General features: G+C 39.0%; 1 protein-coding gene across 2 annotated transcripts; it reads right to left on the reverse strand.

The window, feature by feature from the left end:
* Positions 1–902: 902 nt before the first annotated feature.
* Positions 903–22137, reverse strand: PACRGL (parkin coregulated like). Of its 2 annotated transcripts, none has more exons than XM_010591387.3 (9): positions 17805–17920; positions 17211–17278; positions 16943–17097; positions 14282–14349; positions 12600–12690; positions 9354–9488; positions 8726–8833; positions 5197–5277; positions 903–1577 (listed from the first exon to the last, which is right to left on the reverse strand). In XM_010591387.3, the coding sequence occupies exons 2-9, from the start codon at positions 17260–17262 to the stop codon at positions 1521–1523; spliced, it is 747 nt and encodes a 248-aa protein (XP_010589689.1). In that variant the 5' UTR covers positions 17263–17278; positions 17805–17920; the 3' UTR covers positions 903–1520. The 2 variants fall into 2 exon arrangements, with proteins under 2 accessions (XP_010589689.1, XP_003411335.2); XM_003411287.4 differs by lacking the exon at positions 17805–17920 and adding an exon at positions 21990–22137 and having other exon boundaries at positions 905–1577.
* Positions 22138–22654: the final 517 nt, after the last annotated feature.

Consider the following 22654-nt stretch of genomic DNA (forward strand, 5'->3'; position numbering starts at 1 on the left):
TAAAGAGTAGTACAATACATGTACACTGAAATTTGCCATCGCGTTATTTGTGTAAACTCAATGTGCACATTTTGTATTTCATAAAAGAAAAATAAAAGCAAGTAAAATGTTTATAACTCTACTGTCTGTGTTATAGGTCTTTATTCTAACAAATTTTGTAACTATGAGATTGAAACTACTATTTTCTTTTCCTAGGGCATTTTCCAGACCTTAGGTATCTTTGTCTTCGGATGCAGCTAAGTGCGAGGAAGAAGAGCCAGGGCAGTGGACAGACAGCTCTTTTAGCTAATGTGACTGAGAAGGTGACAAGTGAGTAGAGACCCGAGGACAGAGTGCTCCAGACAGACAGACCAGGCAGGGCAAAAGCTCAGAGGGTGAAGGGGCATTTCTGCCATCACGACTCTTTGGAAATGACTAGTATTCTTCCAAATTACAGTTGTGAGGTTGCATCTGATATGAGAATTGCAAAGAGGTCACTGAAGGTATTTTGGGGGACACTTCTTGGATATAATACTGCTGCTCCTATATATGAGTGATTCCCTCATTTCCATCCCTTCAAAAATATTCCACTTTGCATTTGGTATGGCCACCCAAATCCTGGTGGCCTCTGTCATTGGCCAGAAGATTCAAGGTCTTATTCCTGTTTATTATTTCTCTCCCTCTACTCATCTCTTGAAGAGTGAACCAAAAATCAGCTCCTACAACATCAAAACTCTGAAAACTATGCCTGTAAACTGTTAGAAGTTTCAAAAAAAATTTGTCAAACACAGCAAACCTAACAAAATCACTGAACACATATTAAAGTTTTAAGATTTTAATTTCTGAATAACTTCATATATACATCAGTATTCTTCAGGCTATGAAATACAAAAATAACATTTATTTAAATACAATTAATACCTAAAGTTTAGGTAGTTTTAATGAGTTGTAATAAACAACATATTCATAAGAGAATTTACATATTTAGAAAGACTTCTTAAACTATAATACTATGGAATAAAATTTTTCCATGCATTCTACATTATAAAATAGATATTTATAAAGAATGACAGTGAATTCACAAATGTTTGTACAATACTTTAAATTTTTATAGCCTTGATAAATACCAAACTGACAAATAATGGCAAAATATTTATAAAAGTAAGTATAGTAAAAAATTTATTGCAAAGGGATGCTATAAATAAAAGGCACTAGGAAATACAAATGTACTTGATCTTGTAAACCCATAATGGTTCTTCACACAAACGTAAAAATACGAAAACTAAGCCCACAAAACTGTACTATTATAGAACTTCTTTTAATAGCTTTCCAGCATTAACCGTTCTTTCTTAATGATGAATAACTTTTATTATGATTCAGTGGGGCTGTGTATACTCATTTTAATCTAGTAAATGATGAACTGGGGCTGTGATTTACAAAGAAATAAACTGAAATGAATCTGACAGTTCCCACAGGCACCCACAGTCAGTCTTTAATACCCATCACCACATAGTAAAGATGCTTTTTGCTGGCTCCCTTACTCAACAGCAGATAGAGCAGTACGTTGGGATTTTAGCTTTGATGACGAGGAGGCTTCCCTGCGGACAGAAAAACATTTAGTTAGCATCATTAGTACCCCAGAGCATTCCCCTAACAGGTATTCTATTTGCGGGAACATACCTAACACATGCTCAACCCTAAAAAAAAACAAAACAAGAGCAGAACAATGGAAAGAGAAGGAGAACTTTTTTCAGAGTTAAATAATGTAGGTTGTTACTGTTTTCTAAAGTATCTAACTAGAGAAGTAGTTACACGTCAAACTCCCAGGATTTGAATCCAGCTTCTATCCCTCAGTGGACTGTCAAGTGGGGAGCTAATTCTGTCTACACACCTCTTTCTTGATCTTTAAAGGGGGATAACAACAAAACATACCTTGGAGAGTTCTAGTGAAGAACAAATAAATTTAATATCCATAAAGTACTCAGTAGAGTAGTAGCACATAGTAAAGCTCTCGAATACTCCATAAAGACTGGGGTGTATATAAATGTGTGTGTGTCTATACCAAGACAGGAAACCCTGGTGGCGTAGTGGTTAAGCGCTACAGCTGCTAACCAAAAGGTCAGCAGTTCGAATCCGCCAGGCACTCCTTGGAAACTCTACAGGGCAGTTCTACTCTGTCCTATAGGGTTGCTAGGAGTAGGAATCAACTAGACGGCAGTGGGTGGGTTTCTATACCAAGACAAATGTGCTCGCCACTTAGAAAGAAAACTAAACCAGGATAAGAATGGCAATAAACAAAAGCAGGCAGGTGGTAAAATGATTAGTGTATCTGTAACTGATATTTTTGTTTTCCCAGAAGTGGAATATTTCCATTACTGCAATATGCTTGAAAAATGGGGAACTGTAATATTGAAAAGAATCCTTTTAAAGACTCCTTTCTTAACATTCAAAGAAAGAAAAACATACAAACTTTTTAAGTTCTTAGAAGACCATTCATTAATTTCATGACAGATTACAAAGTACCAAATCAAGCATAATAATAATTAAGTCAAGGGAAAGCCTGACTTGTAATTTCAATTTTCTCTTGCAATTATATCTATTATTTAATTGCTAAAATATTATGTTGAGCATAAGAAGGCGAAAAAAAAAAAAAAAGAGAAAAAGTCCAAAGAAAATAAACAGCACTCGATAGTCCTTCCAACTACAAGATACATGTTCCTAGTCTGTATGAGGAAACCCTGGTGGCACAGTGGTTAAGAGCTACATATGCTACCCAAAAGGTCAGCAGTTCGAATCCACCAGGCACTCCTTGGAAACTCTATGGGGCAGTTCTACTCTGTCCTATAGGGTCGCTGTGAGTCGGAATCGACTCGATGGCAATGGGTTTGGTTTTGGTGGCTTTATTCTGCATGAGCAAGATTCGAAACTATTAAGACTGAGTAGCATTAAAAAAGGAGCCTCTTGCTACTCCAGGGACCTCGAATACTCAACTAACCACCTACATTCCCCCTCCAAATCTTAATTTGCTCTTTCTGAAGTTCAGTTAGAAGTAAACTACCCCCACTGCCAAGAAATCTAACACATTGGGCCTGCTCCCTGTCTACTTGCCCTTCCCCAATACCAGTCCACAGGTCCTGTGAAAACAACCTAGGGTGTGTTTCAGACCAAAAAGCTGCGCCATCATTATTGAACATGTTTTCTTAAATTTCACAGGACAGGAAAGGGCAAATTCGCTTTGCATTCAAATTCCCAGAACTGTAAGCTTTTGCAAGCAAGAAGAACTTCCTTTCTGCTGAGACAGGACACTGTGGACTGGCCAGGAAATGGTTTGCATGCCTCATCAACCAGGTGTCTGAATGCTAACCCCCTGCCTAGGGGCTAACACACAACAAAGAAATGCATTATCTCGTTAACTTAGGAATTTAATTCCTCTCCATAAACTTTCATTTAGGAGTTCATCCTAAGAATATAATCAATTTAAAAGTCACTGAAATGGATCAAATTAAGTAATTGAAGTTAAGCCCACAAACTTTATTATAATCAATCCTGTTAGAAAGCACACAGACTACAACTAAATTTGGCAGTGTTAAGACACTTGCGTGCATCATTCCACCACATAAGATCTGATTAAATAGAATCTCCCAAAACAAGAAGGAATCGTTTCTTTATGAAAACAGTACTAAAAGTCTCAAAGATTTGAACACCACTTTCATAAGGTGAAAACTCAATTAGCCTAGTTATCTGACAGTACTGAGACAGTAATGAAATCCCCCACATCCTCCCGTCTTGAAAAGTTAGAATAATCCATTGGACTATTCTTGTGTCTGTGTTTACAAACGTAGCAGTACAGCCATCTGGAAATGTTATTTCAATCTCTGTTTATGGCAGATTCTCCATTTTTTTAGACAGAAGGATGGCTAAAGAAAAAAATAAAAGATATACTTCCTTCAATGAACTCTCTAAACTAATCCTTTTGTTTTCTGAATTTTGCAATGGTCCATACAAAAAGTGTCAAAATTCTTGAAAGGGAAAAATGTAAAGCAGCACCATGTGGCGTGCCACACAGCAAGTAAGCAGAAGGGAAAGCAAAGTCCTGTATTCACACAACCTGGGGCTGAATCCCAGAGCTTAAACACTGTGCAGCCTAGGCAAGACAGAGAGCTTCAAAACGGAAAGAAGACTATCAACTTTACATGGTTACTTGTAGGGGAAATGAGATAATACATGTTAAATACAGTGTTTTGTACTAAAAAGACAATAGGTAAGTAGTAACTTTGGTGGCAGGTAAGACAGTACACAGTACTGGGGAAGTCAGCACAACTTGACCAAGGCAAGGTCACAGAAGCTCCACAGACACATCCAAACTCCCTGAGTGATCGAATTACTGGACTGAGGGCTGGGGACCATGGTCTCTGGGGACATCTAGCTCAATGGGACATCTAGCTGAATTAGCATAACATAATTTACAAAGAAAATTTTCTACATCCTCCTTTGCTGAGTAGCATCTGGGGCCTTAAAAGCTTGTGAGCGGCCTTCTAAGATATTCACTGGTGCCACCTCTTCTGGAGCGAGGGAGAATAAAGAAACCAAAGACACACAGGAAAGATTAGTCCAAAGGACTAATGGACCACAGCCTCCACCAAACTGAGTCCAGCACAACTCGATGGTGCCCGGCTACTACCACCAACTGCTCTGATAGGGATCACAATAGTGTGTCCTGGGCAGAGCTGGAGAAAAAATGTAGAACAAAATTCTAACTCATCAAAAAAGACCAGACCAGACTTACTAGTCTGACAGAGACTGGAAAAACCCCGAGAGCATGGCCCCCAGACACCCTTGTAACTCAGTACTGAAGCCACCCCTGAGGCTCACTCTTCAGCCAAAGCTTAGACAGGCCCATAAAACAAAATGAGACGAAATGGGCACACCAATCTCAGGGGCAATGACGAGAAGGCAGGAGGGAACAGGAAAGCTGAAAATGAGAATCCCAGTGTGGAGAAGAGGAGAGTATTGACATATCCTGGATTTGGCGACCAATGTCACAAAACAATATCTGCGTTGTTTAATGAGAAAACAACTTGCTCTGTAAACCTTCATCTAAAAAAAAAAAAAAATTTTTTTTTTTTCATCTAAAGCACAACAAAAATAAATAGTGTTTTGTAATATGACTGAAAACGTTAAAAAATGTAATACCTCAAGGGATAGTGCGCTACTTACACTGCCTCCGTGCTGCTCTAGCTTTTGCAACGCACTGGTGATCGGCTCTTTGAACTTCTTGTCCATTAGTCTCTTGGAAAGCTTTTAAAAAATAAGATTGGAGGGGAAAAAAAAAAAATTATTTGAAAAAGTACCATTATTCACCATAAACATAAGTCAAACTTTACTAACAAATAGGCTAGCTAGAAATAATGCCAATATTGAGTTTTTCACTCTATAATAAGGACATGACTTGTTTTGTACATAAAGTGTTCACTGGTTAATTTGTATCAGATACCAAGGTTTCTTTTAGGAAACATGTAATTGAAATTTGACATGTAATAGACATGAATGTATTTTAAAATAATGAATTTACATTATTTTAAATATCAGTGCTATAAAATCTGCTACAGTACATTATCTAGAGTAAATTTTCTGTGAAATGACATACATTTCCATTTTGTGATTTGCAATAACACTGGAGTATTATACTGGAAAACTAAGCCTATAAAACACATGGTTTCCTATAATAAAAAAGGAAGACAATGACTAGAACATTTAAATGAATAATTCAATAACAGTGACAGAAAGATGGGATTAGAATTCACAGACTACCTATCTCAAGGTAGGTCCTGCATGGGTCTCAGCTAGAAAGTGGGAAACTTGATTTAAAAAGGGAGGAAGCAAAAGATGGGTGAGGACTGAATCACAGGAGCGAAGACGAAAATAATAGGATTCGCACAATCAGGCACATGTTGTAACAGCATTCCCACCAAATGCCTGCATTATTGCACCCAACAATGTAAATATCTCAGCCTACAGCACTACCTGCTCATGGCTCCACTTTCTGGGAATATAATTTGTTATGGAATGAACTGTGTCCCTCAAAAAGATAAGCAGAAGCCTTAACTCTACACTGGTGAACATAGCCTTGTTTGGAGAAACAGGGTTTTTCTTCACAGTTGCTACCAGTTTATGAAGTATTACCAGAGTAAGGTGGGTCCTAATCCTAATCCCCCACTGAGAGGCCTCTTATCAAAGAGGACAGACATGGAAAGAAAGTACTACCCAGGGGAAAGACAGCATGTGAGGATTTAGCTACAAGCAAGGAATGACAACAAACAACTGGGCTACAGAAGCTGAAAGAGACAAGGAAGGATATTCCCTTAGAGCCTTCGGAGACAAAGAACATAACCCTGCTGATACCCTGAATTTGGATGGAAAGTCTCCAGAACTGTGAGACAACCTTCTGTTCTTTAAAGCCACCCACCCGCTTTGTGGTAGTTTGTCATGGTGGCCCTAGGAGATGAAGACACAGCTGAAGCGCAGGTGAGAATGAGTAATTTGTCACACTTTTCATAGACCTCTGTCTTAGCAAGTTATTTTCTGGTCTACTATACCTCTTCCTGGGTATGAAAGTAAACCAGCAGGAGCACTTCACACCATTGAGCACTGACTAGCAAGTCCCCTCAGTCAGGTCACTGTATATCAGGGAAGGTTAGAAGAGACTCCCAGAAAGATGAAAAATGTGAGGAAAGCACTTCTGAGACGACAGGCAAGGCCCATCAATGTCCGAGGGAAGGACAAGAAACCGTGTCTCTCACAGTCCTTAGGTCTGCTTTCTTCAGAGAGGGTTTTCTGACATCAGGGGTTTACAGAGAGATCCATAAACCAGCAGCTTCAGAATCATCTATTTGTTAAAAAAAAAAAAATGCAGGTTCTTGGGCCTCACCCTATGCTTACTTAAGGAGAATCTCAGAGCGAAGACCCAGACTCTGCATTTCTAAGCAAAATCCCCAGGGGATTCATTCCCTGAAGTTTGAGGATCACTGCCCTAGGGTCAGTGGACAGTCCTTTATTTTTGAAGTTTAAAAAGGACATGACTTGTTTTGTACATAAAGAAAAGGGACTGTATACAGGCTCAGTAATTGGTTTTGAAATTCTTTTTCTAGAAGAGACATCCTTTCTTCAAGTAAACATAATACTGGAGCTGTTAAAACAGGTGAAAAGAAAGGCTTTCTGGCTGAAGCGGAACGTGAGGATAAGGCAGGTAAGGAGGGAGCACAAGAGTACCTCACTGGAGTCTCAGTGAGGAGCTGACCCCCAGCACCACCTATTTTCAGTGCTCTCTCCTCTGTGGTGTCTAGGTCCAGGTCTTCTTCCCAGAGTGTGAACACCCCAGGAAGGCTAGAGGCCCTTTCAGTTAGCCCTTGTCTTAGGAAAAGCAGAGCCCTGGGGAGGAGTGTGAAGGATCTCAGGTTAATGTCATTGATCCATAAAGGTTAAAAACAAAACAAGTCTATGTAGTTCAGTACTTAATCTATCCTTTGTTCACTGCTGAGATGGACAGGAGGGGTAGGAGGCTGTTTAGGAAGCAAAGGTCCTTGCTGGACTTGAGTCTGGGGAAGAATCCAGTATGATTTCTTTTCTCCACATATTACTTCCCCTTTACGTTCCCGTCCCAATCGTCTTAGCAGTTGTCCCTGCTACTTAAAAAACTCATAGCCATTGAGTTGATTCCGATTCATAGTGACCCTACAGGACAGAGTAGAACTGGTCTACCAGGTTTCCAAGGCTGTAAATCTTTACAGAAACTGACTGCCGCATCTTTCTCCTGCGGAGTTTTCAAACCTCAGACTGTCCGGTTAGCTTCAACCATTTTGCCACCAAGGCTCCTTAAACAGTCTATAGTCTATACTAATAATGTGATTTATTGTGGGGGCCTTGGGTTATGACCTATCAGTTTGATTTCCAAAGGGGCTGGACACTAGTCAGCCATGCAGGTGGTCACAGCCATGTCTATATGACCGAATCCTAATAAAATTCCTGGACACCAATGCTCAAGTGAGCTTCCTTGGTTGGCAATACTCCACACATGTTGCCAAGCATCGTTGCTGGAAGGAGTAAACAATGTCTCCATGACTCAACTGGGAGAGGACAACCAGAGGCTCTGTGCTTGGTGTCCCCTGGTGCTGGCCCTATGTTCCTCTCCCCTCTGCTGATTTGATCTGTATCCCTTCACTATAATAAGCCACAACGGTGGCTATAACAGCTTTTCTGAGTTCCCCAAGCCCTTCTAGCAAATCATTAAACCTGAAAGTGGCCTTAGAGGCCTCTGAACTGCACAGTGTCCCCATGTAATACACTTGTGACAAGGATTAAACGACACATAACAGGAAAAGCTCTCATTTGAATGCCATTTGCAGACTCGCTAAACATCACACCAAGAAAAAAGATGAAAACATGCCTTTGGGAGTATACAGTTACACAAGAGGGTGTATAAGCACTGCTTATAATCCATAGTTAATCAACATGGACATAAAACCATGACACTCATTAATTTTTGCCCACTCGACTTTACTTTTGGATACCTCTGAACTCTGCTCGTGAACAACAACAAAAACCTAGAGAACATTGTCCATTAATAAAACGTTTTCTAAACTACTAGGTCTGGTCTCATATTTTCTGGTTAGGATAATGACATTTTTTAAGGTTTTTAATTATTTTAATGATTAATTTGAAGCCACTCCCTCATCTTCTCAGTACTTACACTCGTAAGCAGATGTTTCATATGGTCATTTAGAGAAGGGCCAACAACAACACTCAACTGCACCAAAGCATTCAGTCCTCTTTCAAACACGTCATCATCTGAATGGACCTGCGAGGTTAGTGGGTTGGGAGAGTAGGGGTACGGGACGGAATGGAAGGAGAAAAAGACAGAAGGGTTAGGAGGAAGGGTAACAAGTGGAGACAAAATTAGATGGAACATTTAAAATGAGAGGATGATCAATCAAACTTAGAATTTAAGAAAATAATTCTTAATAGACGACGAAAAACAAGGAAAACAAGAAACAAATTTTCACCCTAACGGAAGCATTAACTGAGATACATCACAGCATACAGACAGAGTGATTTGAGGCTCATTACTTTCTCTAATTATTCGAAATGCCCCCTTTTATCTTTAATGCATCCTCTCAAGGTGTCTTCAAGTACATGATCACCTGGCCCTGAGTAACAGTGGCCTAATTCTGCAAGCACTGCACGCAGGAAAATCACGGCTAAAGGACTAATTTACGGGAGAAAAATAAAGAACATAAATATTCTAAGTGTACTTTCTTTTTCTTTCCCTTCTAGGGTGCCCTTTTGAAATAGACAGTACAAAGGGATAAAGGACATACCAGAGCTGCCTTTAGCACAGGAATCAGCCTAGGGAGCAAAGGCACAGCTTTTTCAGGAGCACCTTTGACCAAAAGTAACTCTCGAAAACCCTCCTTTGACACGAAGGTGTATGGATGCTTAGTCTCTCTCAGGCCCTGCCAAAGACAACAAACGTAATTTACTACCCACTAAGAACAAACAGAAAAGTGAATCCTTAGTAGCCTAAGTGAAAATCAAAAGTATTATATTATTATATTTTCCTAAGCATGACATAACTTCATGAATTACAATTTCAATTACACAGAGAAATGGTGGAACAAAGGACATACATGAGACAGGAAGGATCACTTTTGACAGGAGGGAAGGAGGGAAAAGAACACGAAGAGGAGGAAAAAGAAAAGGAAAACAAAATAAAAAAATAAGGAAGGAAAGGAAGAAAAAAAGGAAGGGATGGAGAAAAGAGCGAGAACACAGCAGAGGCAAAAAGACAGGTAAATGGAAAGAAATAAAAGAGGAAAGAGGAACAGAAAAAACACATTGGGATACTAAAAAAAATTTTCATACATCCCAAACACTGTCTGAAAGTACAGCAAATTAATCTAAAACACATGTTTATAACCACTACTTTATGACCGTATAATTGTTGGATCCTCTACCTTTACATTCAGTTTATAACTTGTTTAATAAGTTTCTAAAATATTTTGTACACCTCTATTTAAAATCTTTAATCACTATGCCTACTTATTTAGTCATATTCTTACCATTTCCGATTTTTTTTATATTTAAATATTTTATATTAAGGTTGAAGAAAGCAAAGATTTTACTATGTGCCAAAGCATCTTGAGAATTTCAAATGTCACTTTTAATACTGGAATTTGAAACGAAAACTTGTTTAAATCATTTTTCATTATGTCTTTCACTCTAAATGCATTAGCAACAATTAGATAGTGCTCTTTCCTGATTTAACTAATCACTGTGAGTGAAGAGAGAAAGGATATATGACCTTTTTAGAAAAGATTTAAGAAAGCCAAAAGCAATATTCTCTCAGTTTAATGGTTATTTATGAAGTGAAAATGGCATCAGTGGCTGTAAACTCATGCCAAGAAATACTAATAGTCAACCAGTTTGTCCTTTTAATCAAACTTTCTGCTTCCAAGCAGTGATCACACACTTCTTTTCCTTGATGCTGGCAAGCTGAAAACTACACTTATAGGCACACTGGCACCACTCTGGAGTGCAGGCCCTAATGTCTCAGGAGTATCTCTAACCCCTTCACTGCAGATTGGGACGCTCAGGTAGAGAGGCAAAGTGGATTCGATAAGAGATTCTTCTGCCACTATGTCCCCATTACTACACAAGTAGAGGGGAAGGCTACAAGTGTAGCCAAAACAAAAATAAAACCGTTAGTGTTTGGACAAAAGGTATATAAGCAACTGACTTTTACATGGTCAAAACTTTAAAGACTCCAAAAATTAAAGCCTTGCCCCTACCCCATCATTAGCTGGAGTGTGTTTTCAAAGGCACCACTACAGTTTTTATTAGACTAAAACATGGTTTGCTACCATACATAAAAGGTTTACAGTTTAAAAAAAGAACCAATGAAATATCACTCGATTCTTTAACAAAAAGTTTAAAAGGTTTTGATCAGAATTAAATTTCAAAATAGGTTATCCACAAATACACTGTTTGTAATACCAAATTAATTCTCCAAGCTGAGCTATAAATTAAGAAAAGCAAAGACTCAGAACAATACTGGAGTCTTGGTAGTGACTGATACGCTCACTTGAGAGATTAAAAGCATTTGGAAAACAAAAGAGGAACAAAAGAATGTGATGCTTCATTACAATTAAGAGTATCTCACTGTTTTGTATTTATAGCTGGTAAAATTACTTACACAGTTTTTCCTGCTCTGTCCAAGCCCTACCCCTACTGGATTTATAGGAGGGGCTAATGTTTTTTAAACAAACGAAAAATACCCAAGTCATTTAGTTTTCAATTTATGTTTTTATTCAGATCACTTACTACTATATGACTTATCTGTGAATATCGCATTACCTATTTACATTAGTATCTTCAATTCATAATTTAATGACTTGTTTCTTAACAATGGGACCCCTCGAGGCACAGTGGTTAAAGCCTTGGCTGTCAGCCAAAAGTCTGGAGGTTCAGAACCACCAGCTGCTCTACAGGGGAAAGATGAGGCAGTTGACTTCCATAAAGATTAGTCCTGGAAACCCTACGAGGTAGTTCTACTCTGTCCTATAGGGCCACTATGAGTTAGAAACAACTCAACCACGACAGGTTGGGGTTTTTCGTTTTCTTAACAATGACAACATAAAGCACCATTCTCAACTCCTGAAATAGGCAAGTGACTAACTGCTTAACCTACTTAATTCATTTCTCAACTTCTGATTCTAACTCTAGGAATAAAATTAACAGAGGATATCACTGATTCACTTGAGGCTGACATGCCTCCAACTTTTTTTCTGGTAAAACAACAAAACCAAACCCACTGCTGTCATGTTGATTCCGATTCACAGCAACCCCATAGGGTTTCCAAGGCCGTTAATCTTTATGGAAGCAAACTACCACGTTTCGCCGATGGAGCCGCTTATGTTTTGAACGGCAGACATTTTGGTTAGCAGTCAATCACTTTAACCACTGCGTCAAAGCTCCTTTTTTTTTTCCTGATACAAATGTTAAGTTATATAAAGGACCCTAGCAGAATTTTTTTTTTAATTCTCTATAAAAACAACCTCCATGATATTCTATTTAAATTGGACAAGTAGAGCAAAGTGTCAGAGAAGTCTCCAAAAGAAGCTGTATGTAGTAATGCCAGTTCTCAAAGAAACACAGCATGTTAAACAAGGCTGATTACATATAAACAGACCAGCCACTCATCTTTACCTGACATGACTTAAGTTATAACCACTGATGTTCTCCTAATACGACTACTTTAAATAAACGTCTTCATTTCCGTTGTTTTTATTTTTTGAACTGCATATAGATATTTCACCCACTTATCTACAAATTCCTGTGTAGACTAATTTCATGTTTATAAAGCTGATTGTTGAGCTTCAAATTAAAAGAAAAAAAAATCATATTTAATTTGTAGGGTGGATGAAAGGGGGGTGTAATGTTTTAATGCCTATTATTTGGTTCCTATTTTCAACGCTGCGGAGCGATCTACTAAAGAGTTGAACTAATGTTTAGTACAATTTTAAGAAGTTTTTTTCACAAACAATGAGGAGAAATGGAACATTTACCTCAGCTAAAGTAATAAGAAGAGGATCGAATGGCAGATTTTCCGGAGGACATTCCCACTGTAATCTGTGTTTTACCGAACCATGCATCAATCTAAAACATAAAAGGCACTGAATATACCAAGGAGAATATAATCATACATTAAACACTGATTATCCAACATACACATACTTTATAGAACAGAACCATATTAGAATTATTTTATAACATGTGAGAATACCACAACTTTATAAAGATAGTAAAGGACATCTTTAAAAACAACATTTATAATCCTATAAAATCCTACACTTTCAGCAATACTGTCTGGTGGCAAAACCAAACAACCTCTCATTTGTTAAGCCTATGGATTTGGTGCTCAAGCGTATTTTTTTTTTTTTTTTTTTTGAGTACTGATGTTACAGTTGAAACTTTTCAGTTATAAAAAAATATAATTACACCAAAATAGGTAACCTAGGGAAAATAAGAACAAGTAAAATGTAGCAATTCCTAACAGTAATTTTTTTTTTTTTTTTTTTTAATAAAGGACTATTGTTTTCCAGATTTATATCATTTAACCCTGACACTAAGGATCTGAAGGCTGGGTAGGTTGTATCCTCGTTAATGAGAAGAGAAATGACACCAGGAAGGTGAAATGACCTGCCCAGGTTAATAAAGTCATAAACCCTGTATTTGAATTAGGGTCTCCGATGCTTCTGCTTTTTCTTAACAGCCTTTATTGAGGTGCAAATGACATACAATAAACTGCGTGTATCTACAGCGTAGATCTGATGAGTTCTGATATCCAGGTGAACACACCCGTAGAACCATCACTACAATCATGACAGTGACCGAGCCATCATCCCTAAACTTTTTTTTTTGTGCTTTTTTGTAATGGTCTTATTGGCTCTTTCTTTAATATTGTTTCCATAATAGCAAGAGGCCTCAGTAACATTTTTCTTGCTTTTTTAGCAAAAAATAAATTGGTGAACCTTAAGATAGGCTTCTATTAGTAATCTAAATATGACAATTATACGATAAACTGAAGAAGAAAGCTTCTAAAACTGTTTTTTTTGTCGGTCCTCTAAATCTGAAAATACCATTGAAAGCTACATTTACTCAATTTTGGAACCAAAAAAAAAAAAGAATGCTGTAATTTTTTCCACAATGAAAATGAAGATTTCTATCATCTAGTACAGGCAAAAACTGAATGCATTTTAATGCTTCTGAGTAGTAATATCTTACTGATGTCACACTACTAGTAGTAATCTATGGTGTTTTCTTCAAAATATTTGATTTCTGTCCACAAAGGTGGTAAGAATTATAGCCAAAAGGAAGCAAAAAGAGCCAAGAGAAATAAACAATTCCACTACATTGCCAGCTTTCGATTTTACAAACTGAACAGCATTATGTATTTGCAAATTCAGTAAGCCTGAATTTGCTAAAATTGGTTATTTTAGCAAACGGTTAGTTCAATTTCTTAAATTATTTGGTGGTTTAGTATAGATCTATAGGTAATTATATTTTTGAATTAAAAACACTGTCTTTAACAATGTCCAGAGATCTATTCCAATCCAAGTGTGAATAAGTCACCTTTATTTTAACCTCACTCATAAACAAAACCTCAACATATTTAAAATGAATAATGTATTGATTTTACTCAATTATTCTGAATAACATGGCCAGTTATAACTTATATTGATTTTACCTGCAAGGAATACCTCCTTTAGAGTAAATAGCTGCAAAAGCAGATGGGGCTCGTGGCTGTTCCCCAAACTGAAATTAAAAATGACAAAAATACATTAAATATTACCATTACCCCCACTTCCTGATATCTATAATCAGTTTTATTCCTGCTCAGGTCAGAGGCAAACAGCCCCCCGACTTCCAAGTCATGATGCTGGTATTAAGTCCGTGGCTCCTACTTGGCAAAGGGACTGAGAAAGGGTGTCAATCCTCCCAGCATTGTCAGCTCCACAACCACACTCTGTGTACTTACTTTTCACCCTTAACTTGTTACAGACGGGATGGGAGGTGGCTGAAACCATAGCTGAATTCATCTATCTTTCCACCTCCTCCCTGCTGTGGCCTTTCAGTTGTCGCTTAAATGTTAAGTGCAAGGAAAGTGTGTTTGTTTTCAGTTATCCACAACACATTTCTACTTTCCTTGTCCTCCAGCCAAATATGGATGGTCTGGATGGTCAGGGAATCTATAATTTCTCCAAAAAGGATCAGGTGGGCAGGGGCAGTAAAACTGAAGATGAAGCAAGGCTCTTGCAAACATGCCTGCTTGTGTCTGATTAGATTGTGTAACTTCACAACCTTTCTTTTGGGATATATTATCTTAAAGATTTGGGCACAAATGTAATATGTTACTACATAGTATTTTGAACATAATCGAATGAAGCACAATTATCTAAACTTCAAATATAAATTTACTAGCCTATTTTAAAGGTAAAACTAGCTAAATTTTTTTTTTTTTTTTTAAATCAAGTGTTTAGCTGTTTACTTAAGAATATAAATGTAGAATTCGCTCTTTTCCTCTGGGACTCAAACACATAGGTCAAATCTCATTAAAACAAAACTATCATTAACAGATCAATTTACCAGATTCAATCCATGTTCTGTGTAACAATTCACCACAATAGTAATGCTTTGTTTATCTAATTGTGATTCCTGCTACAAAGAAACCTAAGTTTCTAAAACTGTTTTCATGTAATAATCATACCAAACACGGAAATGACTTGAAAAAATACAGTTTGTACTGAGACAAAAGTAAGATAAATTAGTGCTACACCATGAACACTTTTTTATTTCCACCATCCACTAGCAAATGACAGTATTCTTTGACCCGAGAGACCATTTAATAATCCGTAAATTTCCAAACACCCCCCAAAACGAAATTTCTGAATGAAATTCTAAGCAATTCCTTTCCTTTCTAATTTGCTATAGAGTTAATCGTAGTTTTGTCTTCCATATCTCACAGATTTAGAATTTTTTTAATCAATGCATTACTTTTATCAAAATTCCATTACTATGAAAACATGCGTGCTCCCATTTAATGTTTAACTATATCACAGACCATATTTCAATTCTGAAACAATGTTATTAAGTATGCACTACTATACTGAATTTGCAGCTTAAAAACAAAATCTTTATGATTCAAGCGAAACATCTGAAATTTATGTACATTAAAGTACAGGTGGAGAGGATGAATGTTATCCGTGCACCAACTGTTGCTGCTGTGTGCCGTCCAGTCGATTCCAACTCACAGTAGCCTTATAGGAAAAAGGAGAGTTGCCCTATAGGGTTTCCAAGGTTGTAATCTTTACAGAAGTAGACTGTCACATCTTTCTCCCATGGAGCAGCTAGGGGGTTCGAACTGCCAATCTTTCAGTAAGCAGCCGAGCACTGCACCACCGGAAGTCTCCCCAGTGCCTCTGTCCGACTCTACCAACTTTTCCACCAAAGGTAACTACCGTCATGACTTCCACCACCACCTACGCTTTTTAGATTGGTAACCTTTTCATATCTTAGAAGTGCTCTTTTCTATACTCTCTATTCTCAAGCAAAATCATTAAATTTTCTCCCCAGGCTTTCCTTAATTTTTAATAAAATTTAAGGCTAGGGCAACTAAATGTTGTTGACTTTTTCTTTAAAGAAGAAACTGTAAGGGTCATCACAGACCCTTCAAATACACACGGAAAAAGCAAGCAACAGCAAGACTTTGGAGCATTTTTTAGGTATTCAATTTCCATGACACCGGGTAGACGACTGTAGAAAGGAAAAATCAAACTATTTTTCATTTTTCTTTTATAAAGTCAGACAATCTTCTGCTCTCAAGTAGTTCTTTGTCAGAATCACCTCAACAGCAACGGGTTTGGTTTTTTTGGTGTATGCGTAAATCTCATGTTTGCTAAATCTGATTACATTACTGTGAGAGGACAAAGAGGCTGCTAGCACTACAGTTACAACTTTTGGTGGAGCTAATTTAGAGGGATGGTCAGAGACCCTCACAGCATTCAACTTTGGGAGCATGTAATCAGTCCCACAGCAACTGAATACAAGTTGATTCATCGATATTAAGAAGTATAATAATAATCGTAAATAAAGAAAGCTGGCAAAGGATTTGTCTTATGCTCTACAATGCTCATGCATGAATGTGACAGGCTACACCAAGGATGATTTTTACCTTCCACGGTCTCACTTCCACACCCACTCCCACGCACACACTGGTCACCTCTATCTGCACAATTACAGCACGAGCCTTCCTGTCATCAGTGGCAGCCTTTAGAATATTCAACAGGGTGCTAAATGTCTACTGCTTTCAGAAAATCTACTGACTTAAGAATCTTTTTCTGCACCTTACCGGGTTAATGGTTTTAGGGTTAAGTTTATCACTTGGTCGAGGATGAAGTTTTCTTAGAGACTCTGGAGAACTGGTTGACGGTGAGGATTTGCTTTGCTGAACCGTCGTTCTGTGTTTTATCTGTACACTTGACGACATCCTTTGATCATAGTTACCTAGGAAAAACAGAACAAAACGATAAAAGCATAAAGCTCACCCCCCATCCATCTGTATAACAGAATGTCATTTACAAAATTCACCTCTTCATTCTAAAAGCAAAATTCTATACCTGTTACTCTGTTTCGCAACTGCACGCCTCCAGGACACTCTGATTTCTGCATTGCTTCTTTCTGATGCCTGAAGTTAAAAAACACTTCATTAAAAAAAAAAAAATCTTGGAGAGGGGTTCATTATCACTATATAGATCACAACAGAACAGAGTAGAATACAGTAAAGGACACACGAAAAGGGATGGGGCAAAATATGTGGAGACTAATGAGATAATATGAAATTATATTACCTCCAATAATATCAATAACAGCAAATTAAAAATCATCTGCAAAAAAATAAGATGCATAAAAATAAACTTATCCTCCCCCAAATTGCCAAATATATACTATTAGAAATTCTATTGGAATCTTCTGGCCATATTCAGAAAATAGTCTAGATGTTGGAAGGGGTGACTGGCACATTCTCATATTCTCCACCATCTCTGGTCTCTATACTTCCAAAGCTCAAAATGGTAACGTCTGCAAATTGTGTCTTACTTTTCCAGTGACATAATAGGCTCTCCTACCTCGTGTACAGCAAGTTCCTTAAACTAAACATAACCAAACCTGAGGTTATCACACTGCAGTTAAGAATCCCTTGTTTATTAAAGTACCCTCAGTTTTTCAGTCCTCCAGGATGAAAATCTCAGGATAATCTGTTTCTTTTTCCCGCACATCTGTACAGATGTGATAAACATGGTGTGATGTGGCAGAAGGAGCTTTGTGATCAGATCTGGGTCTGCATCTCGGAAAAAAAAAAAAAATTTTTTTTTTTTTTTAAGGGGATAATAATACAAGCTTACATCCCTAGGTAGTGCAAATGGCTTCCACTGGACTGCTAACCCAAAGGCTGGGGTTTGAACCAGGGCTTAGAAAGAGTTCGTCTCATTCGAACCCCCACTGAGAATACACATTTCCATTCTAGATATACTGAATCAGAGTCTACATAAGATTCTACATAATCTGGGTAACTCTTACACATAACAAATTTTGAGAACCACTGCTTTACTACCGGTTCTCAGAATGGGTCCCTAACCAGCATCATTAGCATCTTAGGATCACCTGAGAACTTGTTAGAAATGTAAATTCTCAGTAGGGGTTCAAACCAGAAGGAACTGGTTCAAAGCCCTGATGTGAACCCACCCAGAGTTAAGCAGAAACCCTGGTGGGATAGTGGTTAAGAGCTATGGCTGCTAACCAAAAGGTCAGCAGTTTGAATCCACCATGCACTCCTTGGGAATTCTATGGGGCAGTTCTACCCTGTAACACAGGGTCACCATAAACCAGAATCCACTGGATGGCAGCAGGTTTGGTTTTGGTTTTTTAGAGTTACAGCAGAACAAAGACCCAATGATCTGCTTCTGTAAAGATTACAGGCAAGAAAACTCTATGGAGCAGTTCTAGACATGGGGTCAGCATAAGTTGGAATCAAGGCAACAGCAACCAACAATACAAGCTTACCAGTTCTGTTACTGAGGGGTAAGTGAGGTAACATATCAATGTAACCATGTAGCATTTGGCATGTGCTAAGCAGTTAACGGTGGTGCACTTCCTCCTTTTTCACAATTTCCTCTTTTCTGCTATTGACTAATTGTAAGGTTCTAGCTCATGCTCCATGAATCCTGCCTACTCCACCCAATTATCTCTAAATTTGTATCTCTAATCCGGGAAACGGGCAAACCTGCTGCAAAGACGTCTATAAAGTGTTAAAAAGCAATGATGTCACTTTGAGGACTAAGATGCGCCTGACCCAAGCCATGATATTTTCAATCACCTCATATGCATGTGAAAGCTGGACAATGAATAAGGAATACTGAGGAAGAATTGATGCCTTTGAATTACAGTGCTGGCGAAGAATACCGAATATACCACAGATTGCCAGAAAAACAAATAAGTCTATCTTGGAAGAAGTATAAACACTGGTGGTGTAGTGGTGACCTGCTACAGCTGCTAACCAAGAGGTCGGCAATTCAAATCCGCCAGATGCTCCTTGGAAACTCTATTGGGCAGTTCTATTCTGTCCTACAGGGTTGTTATGAGTCAGAATCAACTTGATGGCAGTGGGTTTGGAAGAAGTATAGCCAGAGTGCTCCCTGGAAGCGAGAATGGAAGGTGTACTTTGGACATGTTATCAAGAAGGACCAGTCTCTGCATAGGGACATCATGATTCGTAAGGTACAGGGCCACAGAAAAAGAGGAAGACCGTCAACGAGATGGACTGACACAATAGCTGCAATGATGGGCTCAAGCATAGCAGCAACGTTTTTTGCTGTTGTACGTAGAGTCGTTAAGAATCAAAACTGACTGGACAGCACCTAACGACAATCCAGGAATCCTCCACCACCACCTTCAGACTCATATAACCAATTCCCTGCTGATGTTTCTAGGCTTCTAAACCTAAATTTCATGGAGCCTTTTCTGATCTTCTTTCTCAGCTGTACGCATCCATGGGACTCTGCCCTCTGTACTGCTTCCTCGTTCTTACTCCTACTTGATTACTTATTCCCCTCCTTTCATGAAACTTGTGTTGGTCATCCAGTGCTGCTATGACAGAAATACCGTAAGTGGATGGCTTTAACAAAGAGAAGTTTATTCTCTCACAGTACAGTAGGCTAGATGTCCAAATTCAGGGTGCCGGCTCCAGGGGAAGGCTTTTACTCTCTGTCGGCTCTGCAGGAAGGTCCTCATCATCAGTATTCCCTGGGTTTGGGAGCACTTCAGCACAGGAACCTCAGGTCCAAAGAACACCCTCTGCTCCCAGCACTGCTTTCTTGGTGCCCCCTCTCTGCTCCCTTCCCTCTCCTTTATATCCCTTGAGAGATAAAAGGTGGTACAGGCCACACCCCAAGGAAAATCCCTTTTAGATAGAATCAGGAATGTGACCCGGTTTAAGGGTGTTACAATCCCACCCTAATCTTCTTTAACATAAAATTACAATCGCAAAATGGAGGACAACCACAGAATACTGGGAATCATGGTCTAACCAAGTTGACACATATTTTGGGGGGACACAATAAAATCCATGACAATACTCTAGTTATTCTTCCTTTACAGCACTTCTCACTTTCTGTCTTTAATTTGGTCATCCTGTATATGACTCCCCCTCATTTAGGATGTGAGGCTTCTCCTAAAAGTAACACAAGTAAAGTCTTCCACTTTCAAATGACAGCTTTTCAAATATTTAAGGACATTCACTCTCCAATCCTTAGTTTTCTTTCTTCAGGATGAACACTGGAAATTTCTTAAACAAGTCCTTGTATGAGATTATTTTAATCTACTTGATGAATTAGAAATCTTCAAAAGGAGGGCAAAAAAAAAAAAAAAGCCCCACTTAATAAATTTAGCACAATAATTTAAACATGTGACCAAACTACCACGTAAAAATAAGGTTATTTCCGCACAGAATAATTTCAATTTAATAAAATGACCTCATTTTCTCATTCCACTGCCATGACTTACTTCCCAATATCACACAACTGTTATGGATTGAATTGCGTCCCCCACAAAAATGTGTTGGAACCCTCACCCCTGTACCTGTGGGCATGATCCTGTTTGGAAAGATGATTTTCTTTGTTATGCTACTGAGACCATACCAGCGTAGAGTGTGTCCTAAACTTAATCACTTCTGAGCTATAAAAGCAGTTTAGACACAGACACTCAGGTGCATGGGGGAAGAGAGATGCCATGTGAGGACTGCCAAGGAATCAAGGAAATCCTGGGGCTACCAACAAGGAAGGAATTGACAGGATGGAGACTCTGATTGGGACTTTTAGGCTCCAGAACTGTGACAAAATAAATTTATTCTTTAAAGCCACCTACTTGTGGTACTCCTGTTACTTCAGCACTAGGACATTAAGACAAATGCTAACTACCAATTACAGAAAAGTGTTTGCTGGAATTCTACGGCTAAATTTCTATCTTCCTTCTTGTCAAAATGTTCCTGTAACACACCGAGGTGTTGCATTTTTATATCGTGAATGAGTTCAAAAAGCCACTGAAACTTCATTTGAAGACTTTTAAGTGCTAGAAAACTGAGCTTCCAAATTTCTTAAGTATACAGGACAACTATGCATAATATGCTTACATAATGTTCAGGAACAACAACAAAACACACACGATACAAACATTTCTACATCTACTTTCAAAGCACTCTATATGAGTGTCTCCTTCCAAAACAATTACGTTTTCACCTACTGTTAAGATATTACCCTCTAACTTAAGGACAAGTTAAAATTTGCTTAATTTTTTAAAATAATATCCACCTGGGAGTTTACTCGTGACAACAAACCTGGAACATGAGTTGTTTGCAAAAGAAAAATGCTTAACTAATCTTACACTCGGAAACCCTGGTGGCGTAGTTAAGAGCTACAGCTGCTAACCAAAAGGTCCGCAGTTCGAAGCCACCAGGTGCCCCTTGCACTACCTTACAGGATCGCTATGAGTCGGAATCCACTCGGCAGTAACGGGTCTGGTTGCAGGTTTTTATCCTCAAAGCCACTGGTGCACATGTTTAAATAGTGGACGGAGGGAGGAAGGAGCAAAGTGTTCATTTAAAATACAAGGGGAAGGGAATAATGATGCCGGTAAAGTAAGGCCAAAGAAAGCTGCTCTTGGCCGAAGCCGGACCCCAGGAAATAAAAGACGCGCTCCAGGAGATCAGGATCTGTAGGGTCTTTCGCAACGGAGTCCAGCGGCCCTAGCAACCAGCCACAGTTGAGGCCAGCTACACCTCCAAAGCGCAGGACCGCGCCACGGGGTCCTCGCACCCGCAGCCCGTTGCTCCTGGGAACCATTCCTACCGCTCCTCTTTCCCGCCGCGATCCGCAAACAAGCCTCTGCCCCAGGCGGGGCCCTCTGCCCAGCACTGGCTCGGCCAACAGCTGCCGCTCGGACACCAGCTGCCCGGACTCGGGGAAATGCGCTTTCGCGCGGAGAGAACCCACGGATCCGCAGGCGCCGCGCAGTGACGTCAGAGGCGCGCTGCGTCATCTTAGCCAATAGCAGGGAGGCTGCAGAGGCGCTGCATGAAAGAGGGTTGCCCGGGCAACGAGGCTCCGGGCGTCGCGAGGGCAGCCCTGAAGCGAGAGGCATTTACAAAAGGATACCTGGTGAAGAATCCTTTGGAAATGAGAGATGCAGGGGGAAAGGTGAGGACAGCGTCTGGTCCTCTGAACCACATCCTCACCCCAGTTCTGTGTGCTTAACTTTTCCAAGTTTCTCGCACACTTAATGTAAGTCAGTGTTCTCCAACCATCCTGTCTAGACCCTCTGAGAGCTGAGGACCGTAAACTCCCGCCCCCAAGGTCTTCAGGGGTGACAGCCAAAGTCATTTGCCAGCAAAGCTGTAGAATTGTCTTGTATTTCTTGCTGTATTTTACTAATTCATATGCCATTGCATCCAACTCCATAGTACACCCATATTTTAATAGTAAAAGCATGTACTTTTTCCCCCAGATTATTTTAA

The sequence above is a fragment of the Loxodonta africana genome, chromosome 5 (genome assembly GCF_030014295.1).
Source record: "Loxodonta africana isolate mLoxAfr1 chromosome 5, mLoxAfr1.hap2, whole genome shotgun sequence".
In the NCBI taxonomy this organism is placed as follows: Eukaryota; Metazoa; Chordata; class Mammalia; order Proboscidea; family Elephantidae; genus Loxodonta; species Loxodonta africana.